Source organism: Ornithorhynchus anatinus, chromosome 12, assembly GCF_004115215.2.
Source record: "Ornithorhynchus anatinus isolate Pmale09 chromosome 12, mOrnAna1.pri.v4, whole genome shotgun sequence".
In the NCBI taxonomy this organism is placed as follows: domain Eukaryota; kingdom Metazoa; phylum Chordata; class Mammalia; order Monotremata; family Ornithorhynchidae; genus Ornithorhynchus; species Ornithorhynchus anatinus.
In genome coordinates this window covers 37,449,981-37,468,895 of record NC_041739.1, presented here as the reverse complement: position 1 = coordinate 37,468,895, position 18,915 = coordinate 37,449,981, and the positions used below count along the sequence as shown (strand labels likewise).

General features: G+C 41.1%; 1 protein-coding gene across 1 annotated transcript in view; it reads right to left on the bottom strand.

Annotated features, from left to right (window-relative positions):
• COL25A1 (collagen type XXV alpha 1 chain) overlaps positions 1-18,915 on the bottom strand; it is a 550,081-nt gene that overhangs the window by 44,602 nt on the left and 486,564 nt on the right. The window contains 6 exon segments of the mRNA XM_039913724.1: positions 2,495-2,539; positions 3,180-3,203; positions 6,473-6,550; positions 9,192-9,236; positions 12,225-12,293; positions 14,162-14,224. Of these exon segments, the coding sequence (XP_039769658.1) occupies positions 2,495-2,539; positions 3,180-3,203; positions 6,473-6,550; positions 9,192-9,236; positions 12,225-12,293; positions 14,162-14,224 (324 nt within the window).

Here is an 18,915-nt window from a genome sequence, read left to right as displayed (position 1 = left end):
CGAGTCATCAGAAATCCCCTGAAATATTGACTTATATTCAGTATCGATGTAACCTCTGCATGGAGATGAATTCCACGAGCTTGATTCCATTAAAATGTGCCTGATTCCCCAACTGTGGCCTAAGGAAACATTGTAAAATGACTCTTGAAGGCTCAAGTGGCTCGCCGTGGGTCTGCATTTTAAAGAAAGCTGCCTGGGCAAGCATGGAAACCAACTGGCTAAAATGGCCAGGATAGGTCTCATGGGTAGAACATGAAGGGTTTGAACATGAAATTTGAGCTTCTGATTCAGGTATCGGTGTTCAACACATGAAATAAAAACAAAAAGGGAGGAGGGGGAGGGAGGTTTCTCCACTTCCCATTTCCTGTTCTCCCCTGAGGCCAGGGCTTCAGAGTACCCCAGACCATGGCACGATAGCCGGGCACACCTGGAAGCACCCTGCCTACACCAAATGTCTTGAGTTATTTTTTCCCCCTTCTGGGTTCCACGGCAAATGCTCTCCCGGGCATTTCCTTGAATGTTTAAACTCATGTGCGTTTAAAGGGAAATGTGATCCATATGTTATGGATTCATTTACCTTTTCCTCATCAAAATGTTGTTCCTTAAGAGCTATTTGATGTTCAAGACATCAGTCGAGCCCATTTCAAAACCACTTGGGCTAATATTCAAGAGTAGTGTTTTACCAATTTAAATTCCAAATTTGATTTGAGTCTTTCAACCCCTGGAGTTGAAAAATGTCCCAACGTTTACAAGTGTTACCTCACTCCCCATGATATGCCCGAGACCACAGACAGAAAATATCAACTGTAAATAACTCGACGCTCTCCCTCATAAAACTATACACTACGCATCACACAACTATGCATCAAATAAGGTTAAATTATATATTTTGGCACCCCGTTCTTAACATTTTAAAAATTGAGACTAAAAGACTCCATATTCTTATATATATTTGGGCAAGTTTACTTTTAGTAAATAAAGCTTGCTCTAAAGCCTATTTTTTTCAGAGGTTTAATACACTGGTCATTCCATCTATCAATCGTCTTGAGTGCTTACTCAATGAGCATTGCACTAAACAGTTAGGAGAGCACAATAGAATTAGTAGAGTTGATCCCAGTTCTCAAGCAGCTTCCATTCTAGTTAAGAAGAGGGACATTAAAATAAATTACAGTTAGAAAGAAGTAATAGACGTAACGGTTCAAGGAATGTTGGAAAGTAGCCAAGTGCTTATGTGACCCAGAAGTGCTGAAGTTTTAATGTCTCTCTCCCTCATTAGACTGTAAACTCTTGTGGACAGGGAATTAGGTCTATCACCTCTGGTATTCATTCATTCATTCAACTTATTTATTGAGCACTTACTCTGTGCAGAGCACTGTACTAAGCCCTTGGGAAAGTACAATACAACAATAAACAGTGACATTCTCTGCCCACAGTGAGCTTAGATTCTAGAGGAATAACGATAATAACAGTAATATTATGGTATTTACTAAGTGCTTACGATGTGCCGTGCACTGTCCCTAAGCACTGGGGTGGATACAAGTAAATCGAGTTGGGCACCATCCCTGTCCCACCTGGGGCTCAGAGGCTCAATCCCCATTTTACAGATGAGGCACAGAGGAAGTGAAGTGACTTGCCCAAGGTCACACAGCAGGCAAATGGCAGAGCTGGAATTGGAACCCATGACCTTCTGACTTTGAGGCCTGTGCTCTATCCACTACGCCATGCTGCTTCTCATACTCATACTGCACTCTCCCAATTGCTTAGTTCAGGGCTCTCCACAGGCTAAGAGCTCAGTAAGTACTACTGATTGACTGAAGATTAGAAATTAATCAGGGGAGACCTTTCTGGAGGAGGTGTGATTTCAGAAGATCTGTCATGTGTGATAGGGGAGGGAGTTCAAGGCAGTGGGGAAGGCACAAGCCTGAGGTCGGGAGCAAGAGAGATGAAAACGAGGCATGGGAGAAGTGGGAGAAGAGAGTTGATTTTCAGTAGTCAGGAGTTTCTGCTTGAAGCTGGAGGAATGGGCCACCTTTGGAGGTTCTGGAGGAAGGGGGGGAAATGCCGAGGACGATGTTTTAGAAAAATGATCTGGGAGAAGAGTGAAATATGGTTTGGAGAAGGGAGGGACTGGAGGTAGGGGAGATCAATGAGAAGGCTTTACTAACCAAGCCCAGGATAGGCAAGTACCTAGACCAGAGTGAATCTTGGTCTTCATTTGCCTTGGTACATCATTATAGGGAGATCATTTTGTTGATTGTTTCCTAACTCTTTGTATCTCCTAACCCCAATTCTTTCCATCCTCCCATCCCCTCCGTTCCTTCTGGCCATCTCTCAGAACTCCCACTGATACAAAGCACAGCCAAGTCTTGGCCCCCTCCATTAGGATTTTCCCTCCATCTCTTACTTTGTATTCCTCCTTCATTTCAGTCTTCGACCCTACCCTTCATTTTTGGTTATGACCCCCTCAGAAAAATCAAATGAGATAACAGACAACCTTTGGCCCTTGTAATCCCTGAGGTCCAGGTGGTCCTGGGGGACCCTAGGAAAGAAAAAGACAATTATTCAAAGATGACACTTTACAACTCTCATATCTAGTACACAGTAGGGTGCTGTTACCTTTTTTAACACAAAAATTATTTCAGAAAAATTGATGAGGGAAAACCCCCCACAGATGATCAACATTCATTTGGAAATTCGTTTCACAGAATATTAAAAGTACAAAGAGCTAATTCAAACAACAGTGAGGGCAGCTTGTATCCTAAAGTGGACCAAAGCAGAAGAAATGCAAGAACTTATGCATTTTCATTTACCTTTTGTTTAAATTGCTACCATAACATCCCCTAAATTTCTGAGAACTCCATATGAGATATCTTCCGATGGATTTTAAAATAGCCAAGTAATGAACATTGGATTAAATTAAGCTATCACAAACAACAAAGAAAGCTTCTACTGGCTTTGTAAATGCTCTGCCTGGTTAATATGATCAGAGCACTGTGAATTTCAAACTTGGGGCTACCATCTTAAGGAAATAATTTCACTGAATTCATTTTAGTCTAACTTGATGCTTACACACCAATGTCAACAAGGAAAGTATCAGTTAAACATGACTGCTATCTAACATGCATCTAAACAAAAAGGAAATAATCACAAATCCAAATAAAGCATGCAATAGGAATTACCGTGACAGTTAAGGTGGTAATCCTCTGTTGGAAAAATATATCAACAAAAGACAGTGTTAACAGTATGACAGACAGTAATACAAAACTACATGGCTGTAATATTGAGCTTTTCTGACTCATTTAATCTCCCAGAAAAAAATTTTAAAGTACTGGAAAAGTCTGAGGACCATGTGTTCTTAAAGCTTGATGGATATATTCTAATTCACCAGTCTTTGGATTTGAACTAGTTTTGTGTATTGCTCATTTCTTTTTTAAATTTTAAAATGACCTTCTCTCTACATTTAAAAAAAACAGAGCCATCTGTCAAATAAATATCTATTTCAACTGGGAATCTCTGTATAGTTATAAAAAGTTTCAAAAGTAGGAATCACTGCAGTGCTATAAAAAGTTTAAAATTTCTCTGCAGGTGCTGCAGCAGTACTAATTAATGGAACCTCTACCAAGGGCCCTCATGACATTTCTGATGAGTTGAAGAGTTTTTTTTTTCAATTTACAAGCATTAGGATAAAATTATAGTTCTTCAATAAAATCACCCATGTTTTTTCCATTCCACTGAGAAACATAACGGGTGCGAAATCATCACACCTAAGGCATAAATGACAAATGGTGAAAACTAAAGGACACAGTTACAAAATGTGGGGTTCAGAACTTTCTGCCCTCAAATTTATAGAAGCCAAGGAGTAAGGACCATTGATTCCTGCTTTAGGGATTGATTTTTCAAGCCTAGTGAGTACCTTGTCCTCTTAGTAGATTTTTAGGTTTATTCTTGAGCTTATATTTTAGAAGAGGCAGGCTCCTGCACTTGAATTTGCTCCTTTTATTCACCCCTCCCTCAGCCCCACAGCACTTAATGTACATAGCCATGATTTATTTATTTATTTATTTATTTATTTATTTATTTATTTATTTATTTATTTATATTAACGTCTGTCTCCCCCTCTGGACTTAGAGCTTGTTGAGAGCAGGGAATACGTCTACCAACTCTGTTGCACTGCACTCTCCCAAGCACTTAGTAGAGTGCTTACTGCACACAGTAAGCACTCAATAAATACAATTGACTAATTCAATTTTGGGTCCCAGAGACAACTTAAAAAAAAGCAGAAGACTGAAGATGGATAAAGGTTAGAACACCTCCACAGTTCTGGGGCCCAATATGGGAGGGGGACAGGAAGGGAAGGAGAGGATGAGAAGGAAAGGGAAGTTCTATGTCGAAAGTTTGGGGGACAAATGATTTTTAAACAGAAAGGACGCCTAGTTCAGATGAACCGATTAAACTGCTCTTGTATAGGTCCCTTCTGAAGTGATCTAAAAGACTTTCCATTAGTGCCTATTTACATTATTGAAGTACCGACTGGAAAACACAGAATCCTAGGACTCCAGGCCTGGAAGGGACTTTGAGGCGGATTGAGCCCAATGTCCTTCAACTCTCTATTTCAGAGCATTTCATGTGGTTTAACACTGCACGGTCATGGGCTGGACCCCTTTCTGAAGGGCAGATCCGCTATTTCATAGATGCAACTTAGCACAGTGCTTTGCACACAGTATGCCCTCAAACATGACTGAATGAAGGTAACAGAATATCAAGTACAGATCAAGTCATTTTTAATGATAAAAGTGACTATATTAATGTTCCTGCTATAGATTGGGTATTTTTTAAATGATAGAAACTAATATATTTAATGCTCCTAATCAGTAAAGCCGCTTTACCTTTTTGTATTTTAGTGAGAATACTGTGGGCAGACTTTTTGCAACTCTCCAGGGCATCTGCACCCACTGGCATTCACCCTTGGGGCCCTTAGCAGGACGGATCACAGGGTGAACCCTAGTCTTAAACCATCCTGCAGATATGTGTGCCTATCCAATTGTCCTTCCCTAACAAGATATTATGTTCTTCCAATCAAACTACACCTTATGGGTAATGAGAAACCCATCTAAAACAAGGAACAGGTTTGCACAGGCTAATGACAAGAGAATAATGGGTGGTCTTTAAATACTCTACATTGGTGATGCTTGGGAGGTATTTTGTAGGATTGGAAGTGGCACAGGGAAGATTTCATGCTGCTAATTTAGAGGACTCAGTACTGCAAATAAGCCAACTCTCTGAACATGGTTTTTACTACATCCTGGGATCCTGGGGTCCAATGACAGAGTGATGTTTTAAGGCCATTGGCTACTTCCTGTTCCATATTCTGTCCTGGTACGTTAAGGCTGCGTAAGGTCGGGAGGATTTTTTCTTGAACTCTGGTGGTAATTTGAAAATCACAGTTCCCAGTAGTGATGGAATAAGATGTCTTGTTCTCCAGTGAAACATGAAATGTGATGGGAGGCATGAACTGCGGCAACTATAAATTGGTTGGAGTCTGTCAGAAGGCTCTGTGATTTATTCTCAAAGAACGATCATATGAATTACTTAGGCTTTAAAGGCTGCTTTGTCTCTTGAGTCATATAATAATACCATTTAGAAAATACTCATGAGTGATGTTGGCTCTCACACCTGAGGAACAGGTACAACTTGACAAATTGTAACACGACTTAGGAAGCAATTTTTTTCTAACTGCTATTTGTTTGAAACTTAACTGCCTTGCTACTGACAGTAAAAATGACTAGCTTATTGTTTCTCTCTCCATAAGAAAAGATTAGAAAGACAAATAAAAAATTTAAATTAATGTTTCCATATCTTCTTGATAAATTTGCTTTTATGTGACTTTTCTATACATTTGTCTTGGTGTGACTATTATGGCATATGATGCTATATATGTTGATGAATATCAATGCAAAATCTAATGTGGGGGTAAACGAAGTCTAGAAATTAACATTAGACCCGATACCAGAAATCTAAAGGGTGTTGCTTAAAATCTAAGTCACTTCAAGGGTTCTTAATGCAAGCTACTGATTGAATTTACAGCATGCTAATTGAACCTGGCAATATTTTTTTCCAAAACTCAAACATGCTTCTCTTTGCATTTTTCAGGAAAGGATAAAAATAAGAATGAGGTCAACCTAAAAATTTGATTACAATAAGTAGATTATTAGCTGAAATTGATAGCTAAGAACAAAGGATTCGTCAGAAGACTAGATCTGTCCTAATCAGGGGACACTAATGGGGATACGGAGCCAATTCTGACTGTCAAAAGCAGTAAGGGAAAATTAAAATAGTCAATTTAACTTTCCAATGCAGTAGGTCATTGAATGGGCTTTGGGTTACTATAGAGATGGGTATAAGTGAATGCTTTAAACAGAAAGAAATAAAAAACATAACTGTTTCTTCCTCATGCTGCTACACATTTACTGACCTGCAAGGCATCATGAATATTGCCATTGTAGTCTATGATCTCTGTTGCTCCTGGGTCTCCCTTTTGCCCCGGGGGGCCCTGCATGACATTCGCCGAACTTAAGTCATTTCAGAAAAGCACCCCAAAAACAAGAAATGCAGCACAAAAACCAAGACATATACCACAGAAAGCCAGAAATATACCACAAAAACCTAGAAATATGCCACAAAACCCAAGTAAGACAGGCTCCCACTTTCTCTCAGAGCTACTAGACCCTAAGCAGCAGGGGTGATCTCTCATCTCTTCTCACTTTGCTCCTCTAACACCAACACCAACCTCCTCCTCTCTGAGCCTCATCTTCACCTATCCCACCACATACCTCATGCCCATTTCCACCACTGGGCCTGGAACTCCCTCCCCCTTCATATCTGACAGACGATCCCTAATTAAGCCCTCATTTTCCCTATATCCACCCCCCCCCCCCCCGCATCACCTGAGCCCTTGCGGTCATGTACACCTTTAGCTCTCTGATCCTCACCCAGCCCCTCGGCACTTAGGTACGTAATCTTTGACTCTACCATTTCCCCTGTCTGAAATTTATTTTCATGTCCATCTCCCCCAGAGACTGTAAGCTCACTGTGGACAGGGATCATGTCTACCAACTCTATTGCAATGCATTTTCCCAAGTGCTTAGAACAGTGCTCTGCACTCATTAAGCACTCAATAAATACCCCCTATTGATTGATTGATCTCAGAGCTACTAGTGCTTCGGCAAGAGTCCTAAGTCCTCTGGCCTCTCAGGGTCCACTACAACTATCCCAAAAGCCACCTCTCCACTTCTGATTTCTGCCAAGATTGGGGGATGCTCTTGGCTAAATTTGAACGAAGCCAAACTTGGCTAATTTACAGTCCTCTAGACCGAGGGCTCACTATGGGAAGGGAATGAGTCTGTTTATTGTTATATTGTACTTTCCCAAGTGCTTAGTACAGTAAATAGTTCAGGTGCTTAGTACAGTGCTCTGCACATACGATTGACTGACCGACAAAAGTAGGTCCAACGGTACTGGAAAGAGGGGTGTGCATTTGAGCTGCTCTCAGGAGAGTGTGGAAGGAAGAATTTAGGACTAATGAGCTTCTCCGGCCTACACTGCCTCAGGCTTACCTGATTCTTACTCTGGCTCTGCCTTCCATAACCCCACCCTCGTCTCTCTTCACTTTAACAACACGTTCATCTCGATCAATTGTTCTAAATGTTTCTTGCCAACCTAGGTCCCTGGAAATGCAAGTGCCTAACTCGTTCAGCCAGTGCGAATGAGTTCATTCATTCAATCGTATTTATTGAGCGCTTACTGTATTCATAGCACTGTGCTAAGCACTTGGGAGAGGGCAGGTTGGTGATATGTCCTCAACCCAGATCCCAGAGAATAGTTTTATATGTAGCTGAAGGCCCACCTGCTGCCCCCAAGAAATGTCAACTTGTGAACCCTTGTCCAAGCAACAAAACAAGAGAGGTGGAGTTCTTCGCTGGTTACCTTTAAATGCTACGCTAAGGACTTGGATGTCATCAAAATATGACTAGAGCTTGCACTAAATTCTGAAAACTCATTATGCTTGAAGAAGTTTTATTTCATTCAAATCTGCATTAACTCTCTCTCATCCCTATCCCCCTGCACTGCTTCCCACTGATCCCCACAGCACTGGAATATGCGTCTTCTTGGAGCAATTCAGATTCCCAAAGAAAACCAAGCAAGAAGAGCAAGCAGGGAAGCAGCATGACTCAGTGGGAAGAGTACAGGCCGGGAATCAGAGGACCCGAGTTCTAATTCTGACTCTGCCACTTGTCTGCTGTGTGATCTTGGGCAAACCGCTTAACTTCTCTGGGCCAAAGTTCCTCATCTGTAAAATGGGAATTCAATACCTGCTTTCCCTCTCCCTTAGGGTCTGAGCCCCATATGGGACAGGAACTGTGCCTGAATGATTTTCTTAAATCTAAACCAGTGCATAGTAAATGCTTAGTTTACTATTATTTCTACGACTACTACTACTATCATTAGTGAGAAGCAGAGTAAACTAAATGTTTAGAGTTCTGCTGGCATAATTCTGTCACCCTATCATCTGTTTTCCACATTTGCCTCCTTCCCTGCCATTTGGTGCTCATGTGACAGCCCAAACTCCATTCTGTCCCCTTAACCTGGAATCTGCTGCTTTGAGAAGCAGCATAGTTTAGTGGAAAGAGCACAGGCTTGGGAGTCAGAGGATGAGGGTTCTAATCCCGGCTCCGTCACCTGTCTGCTGTGACTTTGGGCAAGTCACTTCACTTCTCTGTGCCTCAGTTACCTCATCTGTAAAGTGGGGATTAAGACAGCGAGCCCCACGTGGGACAACCTGACTATCTTGTATCTTCCCCAGTACTTAGAACAGTGCTTAGCACATAGTAAGCACCCAACAAATACCATAATTATTATTATTATTATTACCACCAAAATCTCATGTCTGGGGTGGGATTCACTGGAAATGAAGGTGGAAGTATAGCAGCAGTGTTTCCCCCTCTAGACTGTCTAGATGTCTAGACATCTCTACCAACTCTATACCTTTTCAAGGGCTTAGTCCAGTGATCTGCAAGCACGAAGCACTCCATAAGTACTGACTGATAGACTGATTGCTGATGATGGGCAGATAAGCAGCCCTCTCAAACCTGGGCCTGAAGGCGCCCTATAGATATTGACTTAGGCACACTTACCCGGGGTCCCAAAGCACCAGAATCTCCTTTGTCTCCACGGTCACCCTATTCAACAAGGAAGCACATCAATTAGAAAAAAACCACATTCTGGTGGAGAGGAATGTTTGGTTCAGCTACTGACATATTTTTGCCCAGGAAATCACCAAGTACTTTCAAGAAGGAATGAAGCCTCCCTTTTAAAGACACATTGGAGATCCAAGATCAATTAAAGAAATACATTTCATTTGAGTTCTTTTCATTTCTTTTTAGAAACAAGACAAGACTTCATAGTTTATCCTTAGTATTTGGTAATGCCAGTAAAGCAAAGCCAAATTAGTCCAGTTTGGTTAGTGACGGGAGAAATTCTTGTCACGAACACTCAGAGTTCTAACCTGGTCCTTGGTAGTTAAGTAGCCTAAGAACTGGTTTTTAATGGTAAATTTGAAGGGCCTTTTGGTGTTTAAATATAATGCTACCATCATAAATTTATACACAAATTCAAACAATAATATTACCATCTTGGATTTATAACGTGCCTTTCCTCTGAGGAGTTCCCCTGTGTTTTAAGCCTGGCTCCACCTCACACCTACTATGGGAACTTGGCCAAATTACTTACCTTCTCTATGCCTCAGTGTCTTCAGCTGTGAAATAGGGATTGCATACCTGTTCTTCCTCCCCATTAGCCAGAGCACCATGTGGGACAGATCTGATTATACTGTATCTACTCCAGCACTTAGTACAGGGCTTGGCACACAGTAAGAGCTTAACAAATACCATAGTTATTAGTAGCACTAGCTCATCACTTTGCTTTCACACAATTTCTATAAAATGAGGAGTAGAGGGATTTTCAGGTGATGAAACGGTTGTCCTGAATAAGCGGCTTGCTCAAACTAACACTTCTCTTTGGAATCAGGAGATTATTACTCTTGTCTCTCCCTCCCCTTCTCCTCCTACCCCTTCCACAAAGCCAAGAACATCCTGTGGGGTTTTATTTCTGCCATTTCCCCTGCCCTTGGCAATGGCAGTCTAATCCTCCTAAATCAATGAGAGGGCCAGAAATAGACTACAGTTTTTCCTAGCTACCTGCCCCCAGCTCCAGCTATGCCTTTGAACTGTTGACAACCAAAGAAAACAAGCAATTTTCAAAAACTCCAGTTCATCTGTAAGAAGTATATATCCCAGAAGGAAATTAGATAACATAATCTGTAACAGGAGTCGGTAGGAAAGCAGCATGGCCTGTTGGAAAGAGCACAGGCTTGGGAATCAGAGGATCTGCCATATTCCCAGCTCTGCCATTTGCCAGATGGATGACCTTAGGCAAGTCACTGCTCTGTGCCTCAGTTTCCCCATCTGTAAAATAGAGATTGAATATTTGTCCTCCTTCTCATTTAGACTGTGAACCCCAGATGGGGCAGGGACTGTGCCCAACCTGATTATCTTGGATCTACCCCAGCACAGAGTAAGCACCTTGGAACTGCAATCATCATCATTAAAATGATCTCACAGAAGATTTCACATATCCAGTTTGTTGATAACATTGACCACTACTAAGTATGATTTGGAAAAGATTCTTGGTGCTTCCATGATGTTGAATAACACTTATCCTTACACCTTTGTTGTAGAGTGTGGAGCTCTTTATCACTTCTCTTCCAAACTTGTTCTAAGTTTTGGAAACACTGCATATTTAAAATTTCAGAGAAATTAGATTCATGTTACACAATCGAGTAACAGAGGCAAACACTTCAATTTAATAGAAATGATCAATTATATCCACTAACTCAAATGTGCAGTGCACTGCAAACATTCTAAATTAGGTGTAAGTATAGAATAAAATGATAACATAACATGCTCCCCTCAGAGAAAATAATGAAGAGCTTATTTTCCACAAGAGTGACTTTTGAAACCTGGAAATTTAATTGCCTTGAAAGATAACTGAATAAAATACAGGAACCAGATGAAATGAAGAAAACAGCCAGGAAAGAAACAAAAATCAACAATTTTAAGGTGTTCTTGTTTGGGGTACTGATACTTATTACTGTGTTCAAAACAGTTTCATTTAAAACGCGACTCTTAAAAAGGAGAAACATTTCTAAAACTTCTAGAAACCATCAGTTTATAGAAAAACATGATACTATAATTACTGACCTTTGACCCTTTGGGCCTCTAGTTCCTGATTCACCTTGTTTCCCCTATTACAGGAGGGCCAAGAAGTTTGAAAAGAGGAAAGTGACAGAAAAAGGAAAGAACAGAGAAAAGGAAATTAACAAATGCTCCGAGGAATGGAGACGAGTGGAAACACTTTATTTTAATGACTATCCATAATATTGATCATTTGGCACTGATTTTAACAGCACCTGAGGTTCCACAAGGTACAAAGTATCAACATGCACATTCTCAAATCTCAGCAGCCTTTTATAATGAAATTTCATTACAATCCTCCCATCAAAGCACAGGGAGAATTTACATAAGTAATTCTCATTAGCCTTAATAGGATTTGTCTGCATAAACTTTCTCAGAGTCAAGGAGTAAATCATTTCCTGTGTCTGTAGAATATATTGTTAAAATAAAGTGTTACCACATTAGCTGCCAGGGAAGTTTAGATGAATAAAGATTGAACAGTCAAATGAGCCCATAACTCTAATATTTTCAAGGTGCCGTTCGCTAGCATGTTTCTGCAGGAACCGATACGAAATAAATCAACTAGGATTCTTTCAACAGTATTTTGAAATATCCTTGCATTATTGGCAATGCAGAATGGAACAAGATGATGTTAGCATACCATGGAATTACATTTTTTTTTCCTCCAACATTTTGCTTGGTTACAGAGTGAATAAAGTCAGCAACGCAAGTTGAACACAGGTGGGAAAGCTAGGTGGAGTTAAAATGCCATTTGGAAAAGATCCAGGCTGGGCACATTCTAGTGAAAAAATCCTTGGATTTGACTGCTAGCCTTCGACCCTTGTTGGGAAATTGGATTTTTCGTCTCGTGGCTTGAGGCAGGAGGCACCAGTTTCCTGACCAAACGAAAGATTTCCTGGGGTAAAGACAACTGACCTTTGGCCCAGGAGCTCCAGGTTCACCTCGCTCCCCCCTTCCAGTAGGTCCTGATTCTCCACGTTCACCCTGTCGCAAATCAGAACACGGACAGAACGCCATTATATCTCAATCAATCGCATTTATAGAGCGCTTACTGTGTGCAGAGCTCGGCGCTTGTGAGAATACAATAACAGACACATTTCCTTACCACAACAAGCTTAAGGTCTAGAAGGGGAGACAGATATTAACATAAATAAATTATGGATATGTATATAAGTGCTGTGGGGGGTGAATAAAGGGAGCACATCAGGGCAATGCAGAAGGAAGTGGGGGTAAAGATAATGAGGGCTTAGTCTCATTATAGAATAAGATTTGAAGACTAACACACCCACATCAAAGCCTACATCTGGCTACAGAACTAGCTATTAGGGAAACCTAGGGCAGGATTAAAAGAAATGATCTGAGAGTCATAAAGCTGACAAGTATCCCAAGAAGTCATATGGACCAAGCTCCTGCCTCTAGGCAGACTAAGCTTTCCAGGGTCAATGCTCGTCTATTCTCTCCTCACAAACATCATAGATGGAAACTCATTCAATCTTGGCAGCCTTCGGCCAGTTGTTGTTAGATCAGGCAGTTCTTACGTTCAACCGGGATCACTTTTGCTTTACTTTAAATCTAGTCCTTTTATTCAGCTCTCTGAGGTCAGCGGCACTTCATAGTGTTAAAGCCAGTTTTGGTTATGTTTTATCCCTGTCTTCTCTCAGATAAACCAACTCAAATCTCTCAACTTCCTTTGTAAGACTTATTTTTCATCCTTCTAGCAACTTCAGCTCTCCTGCCCTGAACCCAGCGCTTAATATAGTGCCTAGCACATAGTAAGCACTTAAATACCATTTTAAAAAAGCCCAAATAAAAAAAAAAAACCTCTGCATTTTCTCTATATCTTTTTCTTTCCAACTATGGCTACAGAAATTTGGACCCATACCAATACTCAAGGACTAAGTAAAGCAGAGTGTAATAGAAATATATAATACTTTTTTTTTCAAATAGCAGTACTGCACTGATAAAGCAAGGTGTAGTGGATAGAGCACATCCTAAAGGTCAGAAGGTCATGGGTTCTAATCCCAGCTTCACCACTTGTCTGCTGTGTGACTTTGGGCAAGTCACTTCACTTCTCTGTGCTTCAGTTATAAAATGGGGATTGAGACTGTGAGCCCTAAGGGAATTTTATAATTTCACACAATGAGGACACCCAAAATCTGCTTAGGCTGATTCAGCTTTGTGGATGGCCTCTCCATGCAGCTCATTCTAAACCTCGGTTTATTTGTATACACTCTCTTCACTTTTCTGTTGTATTGTACTCTCCCAAGCACTTAGTATAGTGCTCTGCACATAGTAGGCACTCAATAAGTACCATTGATCCATACCATTAATTGATACCATTGATTATCTGCATGGATATTCACTGGTACAGTATGCTGATGACACTACATCACAAAGCTGAGTAACTTAACACCAGAAAGCAAATTACTCAGGTGAAATTCAGTTTTCTTTTTACTCCAGCATTAAGTTTGATAATACACCAGCTGAAGCACAGATTGGATTTAACAAGGTTTCAAGGGTCACAAATGTTCTTTCTTTAATATAACACAAATAACTTTTACCTCTTTCTCATGATAGTTGTGGACTTCTGCCACAAAAAGGGGGTCAAATCCATGGACAGTGGCTCACTTTACTACGCTCCCCTGACGACCATCGCCCTAATAGTGGCTCATTCTCCTGTCTATATATATTTGCAAGTGAATTCAGGGGGTAGCCCTGTCTTCTCCCTGAAAAGGGTGTATTTTCTGGGATGGTAAAACTACACCACACTGTTGTCTATGTTGGCTGTGTAATAATCCATGCTTCCATGAAGATAACTTAGGGATGGAAAAGAAAAGAAGACTCTACTTTACCTTCATTCCTGGTAACCCTGGCAACCCAGGTTCTCCCTGAGGACCGATGAACCCTGGTTCCCCCTTTAAAGAGATGAGCACATCACATTATTAGTCATTTGCCAAGGGTTTCCTGGTTTCCTTCTCCATCACCCAGTGCCTTTTGGCTAAAATTTAGCAACTGACACACAAAATAAATCAGCACAACTCTTGGAGCAAAAGTTCTCAGTTTAGGAGAAAAGGTGGCCAAAATGAAAAATCCTCTTTTCAGTTATCCCGTGCCTTTTTCCATGACCCCCTCTCAAAATCCACTGAAGCTGAAATGGATAGGGGAGAGAATTTGGGGTAGTTGCATTTTTTATTTGGTGCTTGAGAGGGGAATTTCACATTCAGATTGCAAAGTATTTTAAGATAACATCACTTGCATCTTCAATATCATTACCATCACCAAATCATTTTGGGGCTAAGAGTGTGGGAATGGTGTCTAGAGGGAAGGATCTGAGGCTGTATTTGCAAATGACTCAGACAGAAGAGCCAAATCCACCCTGGATCTTACAACTACAGAGAAGAACAGTAGCAGCTGGGTTTTCACAGTTCCCACTCCATACTTTGAAGATGTTTTATCTGAAACAGCTGCTTAACTCCGTTTAAGGAATTTATCATGAACTCCAATCGTCTCCTTGGAATTTCACATCTCTGCAAATCTTAAAAGGTTTAATTCCAAGGTCTGGTTAGAGCTTGTTTTGTACCGGTCCTATTTACCAAAGGAAAATGGATAGATGCCTCCATTAAGCATTTCTAATTCTCTATTCTTTTCACCTTCCTGTATTCAGAAAGAGATTCTGTAGGGCACTTCAGTTGGGTCTCCTAATTAACGGCTAAAAATTACAAATCTAACATTTTGGAAATGCTCCAAATAAAGACTCCATATAGAGCATAAGAATTTTAAACAATTATTTCCTAATCACGAGATATGTGATGCACATTCGTGCTTATTTACAAGTAGAACCTCCCCTGCCCCCAAAGCTTCTAGGGAACAATGAGCTTCATTAATATAATTAGGTCACTGGCATAAAAATGATGCAAGTTAAAACCATGCACCTCTCCAAATGGAGATCAGTTCTGCAAATGATTAGCCCCACTGACAGTGCAGAGCAAGCGGGTGGACCTTAAAAGAATATCAGAGAGAAGGGAGACTAGCAAGGGTGACAAACACAGGCTACTTTCTTGCAGTTAGTGATCATGTTAGAGGAAATCACACAAGGCCGCAGAAGACAAATAAAAGATTGAAATCTCTCCAACCAGACACTAACTAAAGAGGTGAATTCCCATTTAGAGAAGGGGAATATCGAAAACACAGAGTTGCTAATTTAGTTATTTGTGAGAAATCAGGAAGCATTTGATAGTACCAATATTTCCAGTGCCACTGACCCCGGCTTTGCCCCAGGGTCTGTAGCAGGTATGGCCGTCAATTAGTGATATCAGGACCAGGGTGAGGAAGAAACAGTTATTGATAACTAGACCTACATATGAATCCAATGCAAAGACAACCTTTCATTCAGGCCTGGGTATTTCAACCTTAAGTTTGGCCAAAGGAAGCATTGCTGAATTTAATTTTTATGAGCCAATACAATTTATGGATTTTTTCACCTTTTCTTTTAGAATTTAAACAACTCAACTCAAAGTATTCTTGTGAAACAGGTAAGGGAAATAGCAAAACTGAGACTGGTGTGTTTAATACTTTACCTATGATCATCCAATAAGACAGTGGTGAAACTATGTGTAGGACTAGGTTTCCAGTTCAGTGCTGTGACGTCCCAAACAGCACTCTGACTTCCTATCTAGTGCTCTGACTTCCTGCCAGGCACTCTACCTAAAATATCCAGTGAGGAATATTGCAGTTTTTGAGTGATGATTCAAGGAAAGTCTGGTGAAGCTCTTGGTGTCCAGTCCCCAAGTCTTTTGACGCTACCAAAGACTCCTAAATTTTGCACGACATTCATGGGGTGGCAATGGGAGGACAGAGTGAGGCCTAAAACTTTACTGACTCTTGAAGTGACCTAACTTTAGGTCATTTCTGCCACTGATGCCTTCCATACTTCCTCTTCTAGGAGGAGGTTGAGACGGTACTCCACACCACCCAGAAGCCCTCAGAGAGCTTCCCAGGGAAGGACGGACCATTGGCACTGATGTGAACCGTTTCACCGTTCTCTTTACACCTTTTTTCCAGCGCCCCAGCTCTGTGGGAAAGATGCTGCTCCTCCAAAGGACAATGGGGTTCCCATTATTCCCTGCTTCCCTGGGAAGGACCTGGGTAGCAACAGCAGACTTTCAGGGTATTAGAACGGGGAGAGGGTCACAAGTGGGGCCGAAGCTGTGACTGTTCGACTGGATTACGTCGGGCCGAAAATCCTTCTGCTCCTTTCATGTCTGTCATCATCTCTGCCTTCTGTAAGTTGGTTTGCCTTTCTTACCTGTCTGTTGCCAGAAGTCCCTGTCCCACTTCATTCCTAGATTATAAGCCCCTTAAAGTCAGGGACCATGCTTATGTCTCATCCATATATTTCTTTCCCAGTGCTTAGTACAGCGCTTCTCACATAGTATATGCTAAATAAATACTATTATTACCTACAACTACTAGAAGTATGGATTCCTATTATATATTTAGGAAAATCTTGGTTACCCCTCTGTAATGGACTCCACTGACTTCCTTAGGACCCCATTAGATGCCCGGGGAAGGATGTTTTAAACTGAAAAATGCAAAATGGTTTAAAACAGCTCAGAAAACTAGGCACGAGCCAGGTAAGATTGGCTATGGAGGCCAGAGGGGGCTGCTCTGAATTGGCCCTGAGTCAGGTAAAGACAGGGTGGGGGGAGCAACTTTAGGGGTATCCCCTGCTGAGGAAGGTACCGATGGATTGAAACCTTCAGGATGATGTTTGAAGGGACTGTGTAAGAATGAACAGTGATCTGAAGCCACCAGCATAGCTGCCTGAGCAGGGCTGTGCTGGAAAATCTCTCCCACTCAGAACTTGGCCATTGCTCAGAAGGGTCTGGAGGCTCTTGCAGAGTTGAAGCATTCAGCAATAACTGCCTTGGAGATGTACATTCTTTAAAACTCAGAGTAGCATATGGAAACTGTTTCTTGAGTCTAGGAGGGAAGATGCAGATGGGTTGGGTATGTGTGAGGGAAGGGGTGAGGAGAAGCACAACAGGGAATGATGGATTTACTATGAGAATCAAACTTAAAGCTCTTTTTTTAAGTGGAGACAAAAGAGACAAATCCTGATTTTCAACAGCAAAGAAGAGAGAAATCTTAAGAAGAAGTGGTCACGGTGACCATTTTCTTATGCTTTTGCTGAAACAATCTCTGGCTTCGGTGACCATTTCTTATGCTTTTGCTAAAACAATCTCTAGCTTTCCCCTCTCTTTCCTCTTTTGGAGAGTCAGAGAACATTCATTTCATTCATTCAATCATATTTATGAGCACTTACTGTGTGCAGAGCACTGTACTAAGCGCTTGGAAAGTACAATTCGGCAACAGATAGAGACAATCCCTACCTAAAGATGAGATTCCTCTGCTCCTTCCCTATCCCTCCACCTCTTTCCCAGAACTAGATCACATTTGTGTTTCTGCTTTGTATTATCATCCTCAGCCTCCAGGTAGTAAAGTCAATTGGGAATCCATCCAGATTAGTGCTTCCAATGATGTGTGAAAGGGATGAAAACAAATAGTGTGATGAAAAACCAACAAACTGATCTTAATAAGCTACTATTAGTGAGTGCCCCTGCAATGCGGTGAGATGGGGAAGAGGAAATCGTGACACAGAAGACAATGAGGAAGTAGAATGCCAAAATTGGCTTCTCTCCTTTACTGAGTGACATTCTGAGATGAACCCGGCACAGTGCTGTCTGGGAGCGCACACAAAGGAAGTTCTCAGGGGTTGAGCAACCCTTCAGTGAGAGGATACTGAGTAATTGAAGTTCTTAGTTCTGGCAAACAGGAACACCTATTTGAGCCTAGGAAAGCAAATTCTAATAAACATCAAACCGATAAAACTATCCGACAGGAATACAAACTCAGCTTAGCAAAGGGCCTCACAGGAGTGTGAATTGTAAAAATTCATATTGGAAGACTTAGATGAGTCCTGAATAGTCTCTGCTTTATGTTTTTTTAAAGCTAAAATTTTAACATTATGAGAATGAAAGTTGAAGTTGTGAAATCTGATTCAAAAGAGGATAACACAGGTACCCTTTAAGCACTTCGATGCTTACCCCCAACTCCCAAAGTACTTATGTACATATCCTTATACTTTACTGTTTCCCCTACTTGTAATTTTATTTAATGTCCATCTCCCCATGTAAGTTTCCTGTAGAAAGGAATCTCTTCTACCAACTATATTGAATTGTACTTTTCAAAGGTCCTAGTACAGTGCTCTGCACCACAATAAGCCGCTCAATAAATATCAATGATTGAATGACTGAAGACATTCAATAAGGTAATAGATAAAAATAGTGTCAACGATACCCATGATCTCTGGTGAGTTCATCCTCTCTCCTTCTCATCCAATGTGCAGGTGTTATTCAGATAAACTTGATATTGAATCGTTAGACTGTCTAATACCTAATACATGGTGCTTCAAACCAACAGTAAAGCTCATTTGGAAAGGATCAAGGTGGGAACTTTCAAATTACCACCGGTTTGAATGTACAGAAAATGAACTGTGAGCCTAGCCACTCAAAACCCCATGACGTAGAAGTCAGATGGAAAGGGT